General features: G+C 56.4%; 1 protein-coding gene across 1 annotated transcript in view; it reads left to right on the forward strand.

The window, feature by feature from the left end:
- Window positions 1-6,355: 6,355 nt before the first annotated feature.
- Window positions 6,356-19,544, forward strand: part of EDA (ectodysplasin A) — a 30,295-nt gene continuing 17,106 nt past the window's right edge. Inside the window, exons 1-2 of the mRNA XM_042480098.1 lie at window positions 6,356-7,084; window positions 18,446-18,551. Of these exons, the coding sequence (XP_042336032.1) occupies window positions 6,566-7,084; window positions 18,446-18,551 (625 nt within the window). The 5' untranslated portion in view covers window positions 6,356-6,565. The remainder of the gene's footprint in view (window positions 7,085-18,445; window positions 18,552-19,544) is intronic.

Raw genomic sequence — 19,544 nt, forward strand, 5'->3', positions numbered from 1 at the left:
GAGGAGGAGGAAGAGGAGGAGGAGGAAGAGGAGGAAGAGGAGGAGGAGGAAGAGGAGGAAGAGGAGGAGGAGGAAGAGGAGGAAGAGGAGAAGAGGAAGAGGAGGAGGAAGAGGAGGAGGAGGAGGAAGAGGAGGAGGAGGAAGAGGAGGAGGAGGAGGAAGAGAAGGAGGAAGAGGAAGAGGAGGAGGAGGAAGAGGAGGAGGAGGAGGAGGAGGAGGAAGAGGAGGAGGAGGAGGAGGAAGAGGAGGAGGAAGAGGAGGAGGAGGAGGAGGAGGAGGAGGAGGAAGAGGAGGAGGAGGAGGAGGAGGAGGAGGAGGAGGAGGAGGAGGAGGAGGAGGAGGAGGAGGAAGGAAGGTGTTGGGATGGGGCAGGGCATCTCTCAGTAGCCTTCCCCCATTTCTCTCCCCAACAGTTAGGGTTCCCATCATTATCTTCCACAAAACTGGGACAAAATGTAGGCCATTCAAGAAAAATGGAGCACACGACCAACTAAATGTACCAAAAACATTAATACATTTACAAAAAACCATGAATATAAATCCATGCTTCTCAGTCATGCTCAGGATGCAGGAGATTTTGGCCTTCTTCCTGAACAGAAGGTTAAATGTAGCTCCTCCTCTCCAGAAACCAGTTAAAGGCACACAACAACAAACATAATAAAATACATCTGAGGAAATAGAATTCAAAGAGAGAGAGATCTTGGAGACTAAATGCATCTGAGGAAGCAGACTTTAGTCTAGGAAAGCTCATCCTGCCAACTTCTTTCTTTCAGTTAATAATAAAAGACATAGAGGTCAACAGCCCAACCTCCATTGGGGCAGGGGTCCCTTCATCTTGTGGGAGCAGAACCGTCTGGAGCCGCACATGGGGCACCCCCTTTGCTGAAGGGCGAGGGTCTCCCCAACCGGCCCCAGCACCTCTGCATCCCCAAACAGTCGGGGGGGGGGGGAGGTTCTCTGCAGAGTAGCTACACAGTCTACCTAAAGCTACACAAAGCAGACTGCGATATCACGTCTCAGGTAGGGATGCCCGTCTCTCTGCCCTTGTGTTCCCAAGTTGGCCCTGAGGGAAGCCCTCTTTCCCTTCCAGCCGGGCTGGCAGTGGGTTCTTCCTCTGCCCAGCACTGGCACAGAAGTGGTCCTCTTGTGGCTGCTGGGGTGGGGAGTCTCCCCAAAAAAGGGGAGGATTTGCTAGGAGCAACCAAGGAAAGGGGTGCACTGGCTGCTCAGAGACTGGCAAAGAGCAGTGCCATTACTGTTCTTGCAAGGCAAGAGCAGCCAAATGCATGCAAGGGGAAGGCTCCACTGGGGCAGGACAAGCACCCAAGAGACGCCTTGCTGGCTGCTTCCTTCGCAGGCATCTCTTCCACAAACAGTGCCTTCCCTTCAGAGACAAGTCCCCACTGCCAAAGCGGTGCAGAGAGGAGATCTGCAATGCCTTTTTGCTGTTGAGTTATGAGACATCATCCTCTTTGAGCATCCTGAGATGTGTCGCCCTTTTCTTCATGGGTTTTCAGATGCTCTCTGGGTGTTGCTTTGCTCCACCAGAAGCATCTCCAAAGCTATACCAGGCTGACGCCTTTATTGGGCACAGATGTGGTGCGAGCTTGTGAGCGCTCCAGGTCTATTTGTGTGGCAAAAGTGAGGTGAGAGGAACAGACTTGGTGCTGGTGTCTGTATGAGGTCCTGAGAAGGAATGGGCCGATCCAGCAGGTGGGGAGAAGGCTTTCCGTTTCCCTGGGGCTAAAGGCAGAGATGCTTAGGCCTCCATGGCTCTTGTAGCAATACTGAGCGAGGGAGGGGTGCCTCTGAGCCTGAGCCTGTGCCACTGCAGCCGCTTGCGTGTCTCTGCCATAAAACCCACCGGGAGACCTTGGGCACGTCGCATGCTCTCAGCCTCAGGGAAGGCAATGGCAAATAATAATAAATAAATAAATAAAAGTTTTATTTATATACCGCGCCTTCCTTAGATCAGGGCGGTTTACATACATTATACATATACATTCAATAGATTAAAAACAAGTCCACACCATACAATTATACAATAAAAATAAAAATAAAACAGCTAAAAACCTCATGGCCACAGAAGAGGAGGGAGGCCCTTAGGAATTTTTATGGGGGAAATGCTTGCTGGAATAAGAAGGTCTTCAGGTCCTTCTTAAATTGGGCCAGGGAGGTAGTCGAGCGGAGTCGGGGGCGCGTGTTCCAAAGGGCCGGGGCAGCGATGGAGAAAGTCCGCCTAGAGACGGAAGAGAGTCTGGCCCCCGGCACCTTTAGTAATTGCTGCCCGGATGTTCTGAGGGTGCGGGACGGAATATATGGGGAGAGGAGGTCCTTCAGGTATCCTGGGCCCAAGCCATTTAGGGCTTTATAGGTGATCACCAACACCTTATATTGGGCCCGGAAGCGAATAGGCAGCCAGTGAAGATCTTTCAACACTGGTGTTATATGGCTGGCCCTAGAAACTCCAGTGACCAGCCTGGCTGCCATATTTTGCACCATCTGTAGTTTCCGGGTTTGGTATAAGGGTTGCCCCATGTAGAGTACATTGCAGAAATCCAATCTCGAGGTTACCAAAGCATGTACAACAGTTTCAAGGCCTTCTTGCCAAGAAAACTCCATGACAGGATCACCTTAGCTTAGCATCACCATAAGTCAGAAAGGACTGGAAGGCCCAAAGCAACAAAGCAGAGCTCCAAGGCTGTGGAGTCTTCATGGATGTCAAGAGGTGTGCACCTCAGTCGTTTGGCCTTTTTAAATGGACGCATGGGTTTTGATTAACTAAAATCTGTTGAGAGCATGCAGTGCTCTCTTTGGGTACCAGAATCCCTAGACTTCTTTAGAGACATGGCAGAAGCAGGTTGGACTGGATGCCTCTTGCAGTCTCTCCCAACTCTATGATTCTATGATTCCATGATTCTATGACAGACTTGGGAGGCTATTTTCTTCACAGGGCCCCAGGCAGCTCCATGTGCTGATTCTCTCTTTGGGGCTGATCTTCAAGCAGTTGGGGGACAGAGCGAGAGAAAGAGAGAGGGAAGAGTGTGGGGTGCCCTGGCAGAGGGGGGGGGTAGGTTGAGGTGGGGGGTGTTCAGCACAACAGACCCAAATGAGAGATCCCCTTGGAGTTGTTTTCCAGAGGCCTCTTTCGCCCCCTTCTCCCCTTTCCCTGCTTCCCTGGAAACTGCCAGGGCCTGATGAGAAGAATGTGGGCTGGTGCTTGACCCACTTTTTGCCTTCTCCCCTCTTTGTGCCACCAGGGACTGCCTGGATCCTTGCCTCAGAGGCAAGGCTGGGCAAGCCCATGGCGGGCGGCGGTGGCGGCTACTGTTGCCGGATCTGGGCTCTTTATGTAACAGGGATTTGGGGCACAGAAAGAGCTGGTAGACAGATGCCCCCAGGCTGAAGAGCCAGAGAAGGAGGAGGGGGGAGGAATATGTGTCAACGCAAGAAGTCACAGTTGAGGCATGTCAAAACTGGTGAGGCGTCTGAGTAAGAGAGCAGGGCGTGAGCAAGGAGAGGCTGGTTGAATGGGATGGATTCCTTGGAAAGGTTCTCCTCTTCTGAACAGAGATCCTCCAAGAAAAACAGAAGGGGGGGGGAGGCAGCCCTGGACCTAAAAGGGCCAGAAATGGGAAGCACACCTGGACACTCGGGTGCGGCCGGCTGGCACTGGCATACCATGAGCCCACGGGCCACAATGAGGGCCACCCACCACCGCACTCACACTCACACTCACACTCAGGTCCTTTCCAGCAGACCTCCCTTTTGTTTGCTTGCCTTCGTTTAGGTGCATGGCAGGCCTCTTGTGCTCTGCCCTGTAAAGGAGGGCACTATGCCTCCAGAGAGGAAAACAGAAGAGCGTTGGAAGGGGTAGGTCATATTTGTGCATGTTGTGTTAAAAGACTGGGACATCAATTCAGTCTGGGAATACTACCATTCCTGCCATTCTTGGGGCAACCATGTTCTTCTGGTGCCGATAAAGAGGATCCACAGCAAGGGCACAAGCGGGGTTTTTACAGGATGGGAGAGTAATGCCCTTGCGCATGAGATTTCTATCTTTTCCCCCAGATTGCCTTGCCAGTGCACAGCAAAGATCTGGTGCAAGAAAGTTTGCTCTGTTCCACAGTTCCTTTGGCGACCTCAGAATAGCTTCCCTAGTTCTCCTCCTCTGCAGTTATGCTCAGAACGGCCCTGCGCAGTAGGCCAGCCATGCAGCAAGTTTCATGGCTCAGGGGTGGGAGGCTTAAAACCCCGGTCTCCAAGTCAGTGCCGGCCCTGGGCACCCTCCCCGCTGGCCTCACAGGGGCTGAGGCAGGAGAGGGGAGCCTTTCCCTTCTGGCCTGGAGACGGGGGACCAGGATGTGGGGCTGGGTGGGTCAGCCCCTCTGGGAAAAGAGCCAGAGTGGGAGGCTGGGGCAGGAGGGCTGCTGGGGCTGGTGGGGCTGGCAGGCCTCGCGCCCGTGACTCAAGAGGTGTTGACACTGCAGCTCCTTGGCAGCAGCGGCAGGGCAGAGCTGGAGGCCCTGGGCCCTGGAGCTGGCAGGAGGCACGGGGCCAAATTGCATTTTAATGAGGTGCTGAAAGGAGTCTGACTAATTGGGGGTTTTATGAAACCTTCCTGCCTGGGATTAGACTTCCTTGGGCTTGAGACGGAAGTGTGTCGCGCATCCGGTCCCTTCGGAGGAGGCGCCTTTTTTGGCTTTCGGATGCCAGGCCTCCAGCCTCAGTGGTCTCCGGAGCCCCGGGGGCGATGGGCTCTGCTTCGGGGCCTATCTTGCTGGCTCCCTGCGGGGGACTCTAGGACTGAGAAGGAAGAGGAGGAGCCACACAAAGCAGGCCTTGGAGCAAGGAGAGTCCAGGGCTCGGTCCGGCCCACGCGGCCATGACCTGTGGCCTTCCTCTGGAGTCATGGGCTCTGGATCCGGCCCAGATCTCCCTCGAGTATCCCAGCCCCCGGATGAAGGTGGCTTTGGACGGAACACGTGTGTGTGTGCCAGCTGACCTGAAGAAAAGTGGGGTGCAACTGAAGGGAACACCTCTCCTCAGTGGGGGAAAGACCTCCCTCCCCAGCCTTCCACCTCCCCCGACCCCCAAAGGGCCTTAAGACGGCATGCCCCGTTATGCCCCCATGGAAAGGGGGCAGCGAGTGAGCAAAAGGACAGCAGGAAAGCCCAGAGGCAGGCAGGGCTGCCCCCCCCCCACACACACACAAAAGGGCTTCAGAGGCCTGGCACGGACGTCTGTGGCGGGGAAGGGGGTTTGAGCAAGCCCCCCAGGGCATCCTGCTCCCTTGGCTCCCTTGGCTCCCTTCTTCTGAGGCGGCGAAAGGGCCGTGGCCTGGAAGGATTTCCACATGGGGCGGGGGGGAGCTCAGAAGGCCTCGACCTCCTGCTTCATCTTGGCCAGAGTCCCCCCCCCCAATCCCCTCGTTCTTCCCGACCCACCGAACCAGGCGAGGGGGGTCATTCTGGGTTCCAGCCGTCCATTGGACCCAGGCTTCAGTGGGGATGTGGTGCTGCCCTATGCGCCCCCAAAGCAGCCTCCCCCTTGAGGGCCACAGTGCCAGAGCCAGCCCCACTGAGCCTTGGGGCTGGAGGAGCCCCTTGTTGCCCGGCTGGCCAACGCTTGCCTGCCCCTCCAGAGTGGGGAGGAGGCGGGGGGCAGCCCCACAAGGGACGGCGACGGGCCCCGGTCAAGCCTCCTCCTATGTGGGGGGGGGGACAAACCAAGGGGTCCCGCTACCTGGGGCCCAGGAAGGATCGGGATGCTTAGAGGTGGGTTGGAAATCCTTGGGAAGAAGCAAAGGGGAGGCCTGTCAGTGTATCTGGGGGACCCATGGGGCCTCTGCCCCAGACTTGCCCGGCCAGAGGCCTGCAGCGCTCCTGGGGAACTGGGTTCAGGACCTTGGAAAGTTCGGGTGAAGCCGGGAGTTCAGGGGCCTCTCCTGGGAAGGAGAAGGGAAGCGGGGCTCCGCTGGGGGGCGCCCTGGGGCTTGGGGGAGCAGAAAGTAGGGCAAAGTCCAGGGGCTTCTACTGCTGTCGCCCGAGGCCCTGGGCCCGACCCACCGCCCCAAAGGGCTTCAGCACCAGGGCCACCTCCCTGGATGGTCGGGCTAAAGCCCAGGCCGGACCCACTGCCGCCCCCGACCTCTGCCTGGGCTCCCCTCCGGCCCACGCTGACCTCGGGGTCCTCCCCTTCCCTCCCCTCCCGGGGCCCCGGCTGCCAGCAGCCCCTCCGCCGCCCCCCGCCTGGGCCTCGCTCTGGGAGGCGGGGCGATGGAATGGGAGGGGCGGTCCTACCGTGGCCCCGCCCCCGACCTGCCCCCCCTCCTCCTCCTCCTCCTCCTCTCCCTTCCGGAGCAGGGCAGCTTCCAGCGGCGGCCGCAGAAAGACGAGAAGGAAGGAAGGAGAGAAGGAGGAGGAGGCGGGCGCCCGGGAGCCTCTCGCGCCCCGAAAGCCAGCCCCGCAGCCAGCCAGCCAGCCAGCCAGCCAGCGAGCGAGCGGCGGAGCAGGGGAGGCGGGCGAGGCGGCGGAGGATGCGGGGCTCGTCGTAGGGGCGCGCCATGGGCTCGGAGCCACCCCCGCCGCCGCCGGCCCCCGAGGAAGAGGAAGAGGAGGAGGAGGAGGAGGAGGACGAGGCCGGCGGGGCCTCGCGGGGGCTGACCGGGGTGGGATGCGCCTGCCGCCGAGGAGGAGGAGGAGGTGGCGGCGAGCCGGGGGCGCTGGGTCGGGGCCCGTCGGGCTCGGGCTCGGTGTGGCGGGTGCTAGGCGGCTTCTTCGCCCTCTCGCTGGCGCTCCACCTCCTGACCCTCGGCTGCTACCTGGAGCTCCGCTCCGAGCTCCGACGCGAGAGAGGGCCGCCCGCTCATGCCTGGAGCCGCCGAGCCAGCCAGGCCGCCCCCGACGCCCCCAGCCCCGGCAGCAGCAGCAGCAGCAACCGCCTCCGCCGGAGCAGCGCCGCTCTCCCCGAGGCCCCCTCCGCCTCGCCCGCCCCACCGACGGCCCCTCCGCCGCCCCCGACCAGGCCCCGGCCAGGCCGCCCGCCCCCACGGCACCAGGAGCAGCAGCAGCAGCATCGCCAGGTGAGAGGGAGGCAGGCAGGGAAGGAAGGGGTCCGGGCGGCCAGGGCCCCATCGGGGGGGGGAGACCCGGGGAGGGGCCCCAGCGATCTGTTATCCCATCTGCGTAGCCCCGCCGGGGCCTTCTCCTCCTCCTCCTCCTGAGGGAATGGATCCGGTGGGGGCCGCGGCCGAAGGGAAGGGAAGGGAGCGACCGGCTGCACCTGTGGGACCTCCGCCTTTGCCGCCTCGCTGAGCCCCGGCACAAAGCCGAGCAAAGTCAGGAGAGAGCTCCGGAGGCCAAGCAGCGGACAGGGCGCCTCCCGGGACCCCGACGGAGGGGGGGAGGAGGGGGCTCCGGGGGGGAGTTTTTGGGGGTCCGAGGGGCTCTGTCCTGGAAGCAGAAGGTCCTTTCCTGGCGGATGGGGGCCCTCTCCCTCCCTCCCTCCCTCCCTCTCTCTTTCTCTCTCTCTCATGGCCGGCTTCTCCTCTCTTGGCACAGTTTGTTCCTGAGCCGCAGAGGCCTCCCTCCTTCGTTCCTTCCCTCCCTCCTTCCTCCCTTCCTGGGCCCTTCAGCCAAACGATGGCGCCGCGGGAGGCCTCCTTGGCCTGGAAGCACTCAGGGCAGCAGCCCAAGCCCTTGGCTCCCCTCCGCTCCCCGCTGGCCCTCCTCGGGGCCCCAGGAGAGGAGCCGCAGCCCTCCCTCTTTCTCGGGAGATGCGCTGCCCAGCCGGCCAGTGGCAGCCCTCCAGCCGAGAGCCAGGCTGGACTAGCCTCTCTCTCCCTCTCTCTCTCCCTCTCCCAGCGAAGCCTGGAAAGGCTACAGCTCCGGCTCCGGAGTCCGTTCCCACGCCTCCTCTCCCCTCCCCTTGGCCTGGCAGGGTCTCCTTGGGTTTGGGGTGCCAGAGGGGAGGCATGGGCACACACCACACATAACCCACCCAGGGAATGGGCCTGGGATTCCAGAGAGTCCGGAGGCCGGTGGTGATAAGAGGGAGGGGTGCAAAGAGCCAGCCCTGGGAATGCTTCGCATAGCTGGGCAACAGCAGCAGCCGCCTCCCTCCCTCCCTCCCTCCTTCCCTCCTTCCCTCCTTCCTTCCTCTGAAGGGCAGCCAGGAGGAGGCCGGGCTCAGAAAAGCAGCATCAGCATCAGGCCGGAGGGGGGCTTCCTTCCCCGAACAGAAAAGGGCCCTGCCCCACTGCTGGTGGGGAGCGCATGCCTGCACTCTGGCCTCCAGCCCTTCTCGGCTGCCGTTCTTCTGGCCAGCGGTTGCCTCGTGGCCACAGGAGGAAGGGGCCAGAGAGAAGGGATCAGTGGGGCACCAGGACCAAAGGCCCAAAGGGTCTGGAGGAGAGAGCAGGAGCCCCTCGGGGATGGAGAGCAGCGTGGCTGGTTTCTTGACACACAGCAGTGCCTCTCTTGAAGCATGCCTGCCCCATGGCACCCAGCGCCAGCCCCACACTTGGACCCTTGAAAAAACAGCCAGTGGGAAGGCAAGGCATGGGCCTAGAGAGGGAAAGGCCAAGGGGTCTCCGTCCGTCCTTGGTGCCTCTGGGCATCCTTTACTGTCCCCATCCCCCCCAAAGGTCTCCCCTTGACTAAAAGAGATCTCTGAAAGGGGCCAGAAGACCCTTCCCCACATTTATTTCTTTTGCAGCCAGGCATAAAGCTTGGACAGAGAGTCAGCCTTCAGACACCAGGAGACAGGGCTGGGACCCCACTTGGCCCCAGAGCCCCATGGCTGACTTCGGGCAAGTCTCTGCAGAAGGCAAAGGCACACCTCCTATGGAGAAATCCCCCCCCCCCAAAAAAAAAATACCCTGTGATAGGTTCATGTTAGTGTGCACATAAAGTGAAAATGACCTGAAGGAACACAACAATAAGAACAGCAAGAACAACAAGAGAGCCTGGGAAAGATGCAGGTTCACTGATTGTCAGTTTCCATAGAGTTTCCATATCAGTTACGCTGCTTCTGGGTATTATTCACAAAACCTTGCAAGGGCCCCTGAGTCTTGGGAGCAAGCAGGAGAAAATGCCAGAAGGGAAGCCCTGGCACCCTCCTGGTGCTAAAGAGGGGCTTTAACCTCTTGCCCCTCAAACGTAAGCCCTTCGTGGGCCTGGGCCACAGCCCACACATCACTTGAGTCTGGGAGCAGTCTCCCCAGCACTGACTGGTCTGGAGGCCCCTGAGGATGGATGCCCTCCAGTCTGGTCTGGGCAGCAAAGAGCCAGTCCTGGGTTCATGCCAGGTGGGCAGCTCTCTGGGCGCCAGGAGCACAGCCCCCCACCCCACCCCTTCTTGGCGGCTGTTCCTTGCCTGTTCAGCTCCAGTGCTAAATACCCCAGTGCTCCATAAAGGTACAACCCTGGAACACAATAGCTCCAAATTGGCAGGGGAGGGGGGCTAGGAAGCCCAGGCTGAGGAAGGATAGACCCTCATCCCACCTTCATCAGGAATTCCTCCGGCAAAGCGCCCCCCCCCCCATTGCTTGATGGGCTGGGATGAAGAGGGGCAGAGGAGGACCCTCTGGTTGTCCAGCTGCGACTCCTTCTGCAGGTTCAAATTCCTGGGTGGAGCAGCTAGAATGAGAAGCAAGCCCTCTTCTTCCTCTTCCTTTTGACATGTGTGTGTACGCCTTCAACTTATGGCAACCCCATGAACTTCATCCGGATTTCTTAGGCAAGGGATCTTCAGAGGTGGTTTGGCCAGTTCTTTCCCCTGAAATGGAGCCTGAGCCTCCAGCGCCTGCCCTTGGATGGCTGTCTCCCTTCTCTGCTTCCAAGATCAGGCAGGGCCTGGCCACTTTTTAAACAGTATAGTTGCCCTACATTACTTCCTGGGTGACTTCTTGTGGTGGAGGTGGGGGCACCTTCCCACTCCCCTCAATTACACCCCCCCCCCCAATAAGAGTTGGGAAAGAAAAGCTGGATGGCCTTGGAGCAGATCAGGGAGGTTTGCTTTGCAAGGGCTGAGCCATTAAGAAGCCCCAAGGTGGGCCTCTTCTCTGAATGAGGCTCCTGGGGCCCCTTGCAAGGCAGGGAGGGGGGCATTCAGGGCTGACTTGCATCTGCAAGGGGGGGCTGGGTCTGCATCCTTACAGTGCTATATAAATAAAGAATAATAATAATAATAACAACAACAATAATAACCTCCCCTGCCTCTGTCCACCTTCCCCTCCTTGGCCACTCTTTGGATTCATCCATTTACTTTTCAGAGCCAATGCTAGCAAATAAGTGTCCTGAGTCTGACCGGCGACTACAGCCTCCATCCACCACACTTGCCTTGATTCAAGGACATGAAAGAACCTGCTCCATTTTAGCTGTTTCACCCTCCCCTGACAAGTAGCGGGTGCGGGACCATTTGCCTTGTGAGACCAGTATGATCCGCTTGTGGGAGAACCACCGGTGCGGATGTTCCCACAGAATGTGCTCCAGAGGTGGAATGTAGGAAGGTCCTGAACGGATAAAAGTTCATGTGCTTCTTGGCACCCCTTTTCTGCCTTTGGGCTGCATGGAAGCTGTCCAGGAAATACATTTTGGAATCAGAGCAGTCTTAAACTCCAAGGGTTCTGCTGAATTCTTGCCAGATCTTATTATTTCCAAAGAGCCTATAAACTATATAGAAAATATCTTCTAGTTGAGTCTGACTAAGACATTATGAGACACATGTATGTTTTTTTCAGCCGGTGTGACTCAGGTTTGCTTTGACTCCTGGTATTGTCAGGTCCATTGCAAAACAACTTTTTCTTGCCTGGGGTGTTTCTGATGGCAGCCTGCTCAGCATGAAAGACACAGGGCGCCTCAGGATTATGTGTGCCAGATGCCGCGCAATGTGGGCCTGGCCTTCTGGCGGGCAGCGCAGGGCGTCCTCCATACTCTGGCTTTTGGGGGCTCCTGGGGGCTCAGGCTACAGCCAAGAAGGCCCCTCCTTCACTTGCTTCCAGCTGGGGCTCCAGTTCAGTTGCATTCTCTGTAGGAGAAAGCCATTTCCTGCTGGCTGTTGAGAAGGCCAGGTAAACCGGGCCTCTGATGCGGAACGGCAGCCCCTAATTTTGCAGTAGTGTCACAGGCTTGCATCCCCCCTTCCAGGTGTGGAGATTTCAAGTATGGTGCCTGGCAGAAAAAACGCAGACATAAATAGATGCAACCTGCGGGCAGCTTTAGGTCAGGGTCTGTTTAATGTTTGGATTGCACCTGACATCTGGGGACACCCTGTCCTCTTCCTTCTGCACCTGCCAAGGATTCTGGGATGTGAACCTCAGCTGGGCTGATCAGAGGCCTGGCGGGGGTCCCACAGCCTCCTTTGCCTGAGGCAGAAGGGGAGGAAGCAAGGAGCTTTATGGCGTGGGTCTCCCACTCAGCATGGACTCTGCTTTAAGGCCAGGCCTGCCTCCTCTTCTCCTCTCCATCCATCAGCCAAGAGTGGAGAGGGACTGTGGTGAGGCAGCTGCACTGCCTGAAAGGTGTGCCTAACCATGTGCAGCAAGGGGAGCAATCCATCATGCAAACATTAATTCACATGTTAATTGGGGGACTCTTACAGTTAAGCTGATCCAGTGCAGAGAAGCTCAAGGGGTGACAGGGGCATGCAGAAAGCTCAGCTGAGAGGAAAGGCGCTCAGGAATTTGCAGAAGAGAAAAGGCCTTTGAGGGGAACAAGCTCCCCAAGGGATAAGCAAGCTCAATGGCCCTGAGGCACAAAATGGGGGTTGGGATGGGGGTCCTGGGAGGAGAAAGAGGAGGGGGGCATGGCCTGGATCCCAAGGAGGCCTCTTCCAGGCAGCGGCAGCATTCCCTTGCACCTCTCTCTCTATCTGACTGGGTTGAAGGACAAGGGCCTCCCCAGAAAGAGGGCCTGAGCCCTTGAGGAATGGCTACAAGGGCAAGGGGTTCAGCCTTACGCCCCAAGAAGAGACCCCCAGCTCTCATGCGCCTGTGCCAAACTTTGCATTCTGCTCCCATTTTCTCAGAAACTTGGGGGGGGGAGTGCGAGGGAGACAGAGATTTTAATAAATTAATTATGCTTGACAGTTTGATTTACTCAGTTTCTACATACAGCCTCCAGTCTCTTCTGTCTTTCAGACTCTTCACTTTTTCCTTTTTCCCTTTTTGGCTGATGATGAGGCAAGAGCAGCCTGTATTTTTAAAGAAGGGGAAAACAATATTGTTCTTTCCAAACTGTTCATCTTGTGGCGACAAGAGATGCCTTGGCTCCAGCCTTCATTGGCCAGAGAAGCTAAAAGGCCAGAGGTTTTAAGACAATTACACAGAGAAAGAGAGAGAGAGAGAGAGAGAGAGAGAGGGATCCCCCAACCGAAAGGGAAAGGCTCTCCGTTAGGTGCAAATGCGAGTGCCTTCTCTGACCATGGAGTCTCTGGTGTTGGGGAAGGCAGCCCATGTGCTGGACTTCCCTTGTAGAGACATTCCCTGTTATTAACCTTTGGCAGTGGGGAGGGGGGGCTGGTGGAAGCCAGGAAAATAGCCCCCATCCATCCCCAAACAGGAGGAATGGTGAGCCACAGTCCCCTCCCTCCACCATTGAGCTGCAGGTCCTGGTGCCCTAAAGCGCACAGCACGTCTCCCCATCTGTCCATGTAGGTCCACCCTGGAAGGAAGGCTAGTGTCCACCATCCATAGATGGCTTGCAGGGAGTGACCGTTTCCCCCCATCCATCCCATTCATCCCATGTGAACCCTGCATGGGGGGATCTCATGGTTGGGGGGGTTCACTGAGAGAGGAGACATAGAGGCCTGTTGAGACTTTGGAGCCAGTGGCACTTGGGGGAACAGTGGCCATCCCAGCAGTGTCTCCCCCGAATTCTCCACAGCAGGAGAGCGAAATCTGAACCCTTGGCTCCAAGTCCCACACACAAGACTTCTGGAAGGCATGTGCTGCGCCTGAGGCCTCCTTCCAAGTTGTGGGGCCCCAAGCAATGGGCCTCACCCTGCCATCTTCCTGGCTTGCTTGCATTGAACGAATGACTTGAATTTCTCATGGAGGAGCTCTGTTCTGATCAGATGTTTTGTTTCTCTTTCTGTGGCCTCTGCTCCTTGCGCACAAGCCCCAAACTTCTTGGACTGATCTTCTGCACACCTGTGGATTTGCGTCCCCTGCCAATAACTTGCTGCATTTAAATGTGGCTGAAAGGAATTACCTTTTGAAAAAGCAGACATTTTGTGCCCTTGGCGCTGAGGGCTTAAGCCAGGAGCTGCCTCTCTCGCTCTCTGTCTCTCACTCTCTTCTCCCCGCACCCTTGTGCCTGATAAGATTTGCGTCCACCTGTGGGGCTCTCACCCACCCCAGCAGCCACCATTTTCTGCTGCTCAGTGAAGAGCGATGCCAAAGACCGGCTTCTCTCTCACATCTTCTGTCTTTCTGCCCTGCTGCTTCTCTCAAGAGACACTCTGCACAAGCTGGCATTGCCCTCCACATTGGCAGACTGTTCCCAGGAAGGGCATCTTCACACTGTTCCTGCGTAGTTTGAGGCCTGCAGTTCCTGGAAGGCCTTTCCCGCGACCAGAGCGAAAGGTGGACTGAGAGCGTTCTGCCGCCAGGGCTGCTCTGCCGTTGTGCCCCTGAGCCCGCTTTGTGCCCTGGACTGAAAGCACAGCCCTGGTCTTTTCAGCAGGTTTGCCCCTGAAGCCCCCCGGGGATGCATCGGGGCACCACCGTGGCGCTCCAGTGGCCTGTGGCCATGGGAGACTGGGCCGGGCCGGGCACATACTGGCAGGAGCGCCTGGCCCTTGCTCCCACCCGCTAACCTTGGTAATCTCGCTGGCTGTTGCCTCCACTTTGTCAAGAGACCTGGCAGTAATTTGGAGCAGCCTGGCTCCCTGGTTCTCATTATGAGTGGCAGGAATGATGCAAACTTTGTTTTCAGTGCTGAGTTCAGACTCTTTGAGGTTTGGTTGAAAAAACTTCAGTGTAACCACAAGAAAGCCAGTGGGTGCATAACTGAACAGGTGGAACAAATTTGTTCAGTCTGTTACTAGGAAAACGGCAACTTGCTTTTAAGTAATAAATCATTCTACAGTTCATAGCTCTACAGTTGCAGGAAGGACTATGGGGGATGGTTGGAGTCTAAAAATACAATCTGCAAATCCAAATTAAACCTTGGATGGAAGTGCCAGCGTGGGTGACATGAAGTAGTGAAGTCAGCACCCCAGAGACAGTTAGGGCACAATGTGTGTGATGGCAAGCTGGCATTCCAAGGCAATGGGGGGACCTTAGATGCCCACCTCTGAGGGCATCTCCTTGTGACCCCAAGTAAGGGGCTGCCATGCAGATGGGCCCCTCTCAGGATCTGGGGGGTGGGATGGAGAGGGAAGCGTAGGGGTCTTCCAGGTGGCAAAAGGGGAAATGTCTGAAGAGGCAGGGCTGAAGACCCCAGAGAGATGCCGCCAGCCTCCAAGGCATTCATTGTTGCTGCACACTGTACAATGGCACATACCCATTGACAGACACTGCACAGGGTTGCTGTTGCATGGTCCTGGCACAGCATTATCTCCCTATGCCTTTGTTTGTGCTACATTGAGGGGATACCAGGTTGCAGCCTCAACAAAAGGAGACACCAGACTCTGTGGAGCTTGGTGCAGCAAAGGGTTCAGGGGGTCTCCTCTGGCCGGGATCTGCTGATAGATCTCAGCCCAGGAGTGCCTTCTCCACTGCCTTTCATGTGCAAGCACAGGTTCCTTATGTTTTCTTTCCTGGCACAAATGCCTGATCATCAGAAGCACATGAAAGTGATCTTCCAGGGACGGTGAAGGCTGCATTTGGCCCCATTGCACAACGCTGTGAGTAATGCCGGGTGGAATGTGTCAGCCAACACTCAGGTGTTTAACAACAAGGCACTTGAAGTTGTGTTGGAGAAACAGCCGTTGTTGTGACATGCTGCTGGGTATCGTGTCTGTGCAAAGCCAGGAATGGCTTCTCCGCAATCCTCCACCAACCGCTGAAAACCACAGCATGCTTCCAGAGTTCAGGGGGTGCAGCTGGCCTGCCTCGGATGGGGCTCTGGGGGCTGCTGAGGAGGACAGACGCCTCTGGGCCCCATGCTCTTCTCATGTGCCTCCAAGTCACCTCTCTCCGGTTTGTGGCTATCCTTTCCTATGGTTTCATGAGGAAGCTGGACACCATTGCCTGCCATTGAGGCTATAAAATTGGGACTCAAACCCTGGTTTCTGGGAATCCTAGTCCAACAATCAGACCACGAGCTCACTCTGGCTCACACCCAAATCCCATAGGATTGTTATTATTAATTCATTAAGATCGAACCTTTTCCTTAACTGGGACTCAAGGCTACTTAAAGAAATGAAAATGAATGCTGATAAAAGCTGGTTCAAAGTCTTATGGGGCCAACTAGATGTGGCACTGGGTTGGGAGAGGCAGATCCAGAGCACATCTCATAGTGGGTCTTAGAAATCTGGTGCCTGCAGCCCTGATGCACTTTTGAAACAAGACTGGCTTTTTCTTGGCCTTACGAGGACAGCTTGGATCTCAAGAAGAGTTGTGTCTGTAAGGCTGTGTGAAGGAAGGGGCTGCTGGCAGGGCCAAGCAGGAGCAGTCGGTGCCCAGGGGCTTCTCGGTGGGGAGCCAGTGCAGCTGGGATACGCTTTGTGCCTCGGTGTGTGGGACTGGGACCTTCTCAGCCCTGAGGCAGGAACTGGCGCGCACAGCCACTCTCTGGCCACTGCCCCAGGCTGGCATTGAGCAGTGGGCTTTGGGGTATGCGCGCTCATGTGTTGCATATGTCTCCTCCTGAGTAAAACATTCAATGCTGGGGGTGAGCTCATTCTGTTTACAGCAACTTGTCCCTTGGCTGCAAAGTCTCTTTATTATGACTTGGCTTTTTCATATATAAAACATTTTCTATTCAATGGACCTGTAATCCCTTAAATGGTTTATCTAAAAGACTTTCTTTAGATTTCCAAATACTCCTTCATCCTCCTTAGAAGCAAAACACACACTTGACTCACAATAATGGCAGGTTCAGATTAATATCAGGTTTCTGGCTTCCGTGTCCATGTGAACGGCTCCTACAATCTTTAGAGCGGGTTCGTGGGGGGGCCAGGGGGGGCATCAGCCTGACGCCATCTTTGTGGGCAGCTTCCCCCTCCCTCCCTCCCTCCCTCCCTCCCTTCCTCCCAATCCGCTCATGTCTTCCCTCCCCAATTGTTCCCAGTTTGCAAACCTGCCACAGGAATATGCAGAGACTTCATCTCTGGCTTGGCATGACTACTGCTAGACAGATGCAGGCTGGCTTGTCTGAGGCAAGGAGATTTCAGAAAGAACCTGTTTTCCAAAACGATGGCAGAAAGTTCAGGCCGTCATGGAATAGCAATATCTAATGGTTTTCATTTTTATCACTAACCGAGTTTTACTGGAAATTGCTCCCCCCCCCCCCCGCGCCCCATTGCTTGTTATGTAAAATTGCCCTTTAAGAAGGACAGCTGTGGGCCAGCTGTGGCCCAGCTGGGCTGCAGAGAAGAAGACATCTGGCTGCTCTGAAATGGGAACTAGTTCAGGCCGTCCCGGGTTGCTGTGCCACATCTTGTCCAACACAAGGATGGCTGGCTTGGATGGTGGGATACAGCCAGTCCATCTTCCTCATGGCCCCTCCTGGCACAAATAGGAAGACGAGTGACGGCTCTACTTGCTTAAAAATAACCTCTAGGCCCCCAAGTGCCCGATCCTTCTTTCTTTCTCTCCACTCTTCAGCACCTTTTTGCCCCAGGTACTTTTGTTGGGGGGCAGCAGTACCCCTCTCCCACTTGGTCACAATGTTTGGCACCAGGGAGTGATGGGCAGGGAAGGAGACCCCGACCCCTGGGGCCTTCTGGCTTGTTTCTATAGCGAAGTCTATGTTGTCCAGGCCAGCCACTCAGAGAGGAGCCTGGAAGAGCTGCCAAAGGCCAGCCACTAGCCTCCTTCCCTGGCCCTCAGCTTGCAGGGCATCGCCAAGCCCCCCCCCACCACCACCACACACACACACAGAGCAGCATCTCTTGAGAGAGAGAGAGAGAGAGAGAGAGTCCATTTGGATCAGGAAGCCCCTCTTGAGCTCAGACCCTGATGCCTCCCTGCCATGTGAGGCTGGGCTGAGTCTTCTGGGGCTGGTGAGGAGTCCTTGGGGGCTCAGGGGTGGCAGACGGTGCCTACCTGCCCTTCTGGGGGAATTTCCTCCCCGAGACGGTGGCTGTGGCCATAAGTGTGGTGCACCATTGATGGGGAGAAGCAGAGGCCCCAGCTTGGGGGGGGGGGGTGCCAGGGGCATGCAACCATCCCTGGGGACACACGCAGGCCTTGGCACAGGCCCCTGGTTGTTAAGGGAGAGGCAGACGTGGGGCTCTGGAGGCTGCTCCCGGCCCACGTTCTTTGGGTGTTGCCGGTCTCAGCTGCAGGTGGCGGCGGAGGAGACGTGAACTCTGGGGTGGAGTGACCTCCCTCGGGGGATCGCACATTCCTCGGTGCTGAGGTATCCCGCACCGTTTGAAACCTTACACTAGCTCCAGCACCTGTGTCATGAGTTTATAGACCACGATGCACCGAGTTGTAATGCAAGCACTCCCAAATAAAGCTGCCTGCCAAGAAATCCTCGTCCTCTGTCTGCTACATCAGTTAAACCAGGGCTGCGCAGTTTCTGACGGGAATGTTCCTCCCAGTCCTTTGCTCCCCAGAGGATGGCGGGGTTGAGAAGGGTCCATTCCTGGCCGATGCATGACCCCTGGGGCTGCGAGGCTGGACTGGCCACTGGCCAGTTCATACTGCTTAGTCTGAAGGGTTTTGACTGCGACACACTGCATTTCAGGATCTGACTGTCTGATTCTCTCTTGTGCTCCTGCACTTCCTTCTCACTTTTCCTCCAGTGACCTCAGAGCGGCATATGTACTTTTCCTCTTCCACAGTTTTACCCTCACAACCATCCTGTGAGGGAGGCCAAGCTGAGAGTGATTGACCCAAGATCACTCAGGGAGTTTCATGGCTCCTTTTGGGGACCAGAACTCAGATCTCCCAGGTTCACCGCCTACCACCCAAACCGCCCCTCGCCCCAGCTCTCCATCACTACGATAAATGGTTAGCTTTTCCTTTGCACCCCTACAGATAGCAATTGTTTTTTGCTTCCATATTTCTGTTGTTTGACTTAAATCCAGCTGCTGCCGCTAACTGAAGGAGACCCACTAAGTCAGTGGGATTTGCACAGGTGTTGGCTTACACTCAGCCCTTGATTCGGTGGGGATGCCCTACCGGGGAGAGGCAGGTGGGCAGTTGTGGTGCATGCCACCCACACAAACACACACACGCACACACACGTGATCGGGCCAGTGGCTTCTTGTGGGCCCATGGCCTCTTCCTGCTGCCCAGCCTCACTCTGTGATCCTTTTCCAGGTAACCTTGTTGAGTTTCCTCTCCCCGGGGAATTCGCATCCTTTGCGAGAAGAGAGTCACCGCGTCCGCAGAAACAAGAGGAGCAAAGTCAGCGAAGGGTCTGAGGGTGAGTCTGCAACCGCTTCCTTCTTCCTCTTTGTCTTTGTCGGTGCATGAAGCGCAGTGCTACATGACCAGGCTGGTACGTCTCCTTCCCCATCCATGTTCAAAATGCTTTCCCCACTTTGTCTCCAAAGGGCACTTCCGATTTGCTGATGGCCGACTGCCATTGGCAGGTTCCTGGTTGCATTCGTTTCGATGTCAGCATTAATAGCGTTGGGTGTTGGCTGGGGTTCTTCCTATTGTTAATTGTTCCTGGTAGAATTAAGTTCTTCCTGGAGAGATACTTTGTTTCTTGGGGCTGAGAGAGTGTGACTTGTCCAAAGTCACTCAATGGGTTTCCATTACTAAGGAGAGATTTGAACCCTGGTCTCCAAAGGAGTCCTAATCCTACACTCAAACCACTGCAGCCCATGCTGGCTGTAATGTCCGATGCTGCTGTTGCTGTGTGCCTTCAAGTTGTTTCTGACTTCTGGTGAGTCTAAAATAAACTATCACGGGTTTTTCTTGGCAAGATTTGTTCAGAAGAGGCTTGCCATTACCTTCCCTGAGGCTGAGAGAGTGTGACTTGCTCAAGGGCGCTCAGTGGGTTTCATGACCAAGCAGGAATCAAACCTTGCTCTCCAGAGTTGTGGCCCAGCGCTCAAACCACTCCGCCATGCTGGCTCTTTCCTTGCTTTTATTGGGGTGTTGCGCTGTAACTGTTCTGTAGCTTCAGGTGTGTAAAGTGATGCAGCTTCCGAGCATCTTACCATCTGAATATTTCCTCCTGCCAGACATGATGAGAACCTCTGGCACTGGGCTGCCCTTGCAGCTTAAGGCTTTTGGGGACCAGAGAATACCATGGAAATCGTGGGCAGAGGACAGAGGAGGCTGGACTTGTAGTCTTTTTTTTTTTTGGGGGGGGGGGGGGGGAGGACCAGAAATTCCAGAGACCTTCAGATTCACAGGAGATTTTCAGTGCTGCCTGTCAGGCAGGAGAAGGAGCACAGTCTGCAAC

This window comes from Sceloporus undulatus, chromosome 7, assembly GCF_019175285.1.
Source record: "Sceloporus undulatus isolate JIND9_A2432 ecotype Alabama chromosome 7, SceUnd_v1.1, whole genome shotgun sequence".
Taxonomy (NCBI): Eukaryota; Metazoa; Chordata; class Lepidosauria; order Squamata; family Phrynosomatidae; genus Sceloporus; species Sceloporus undulatus.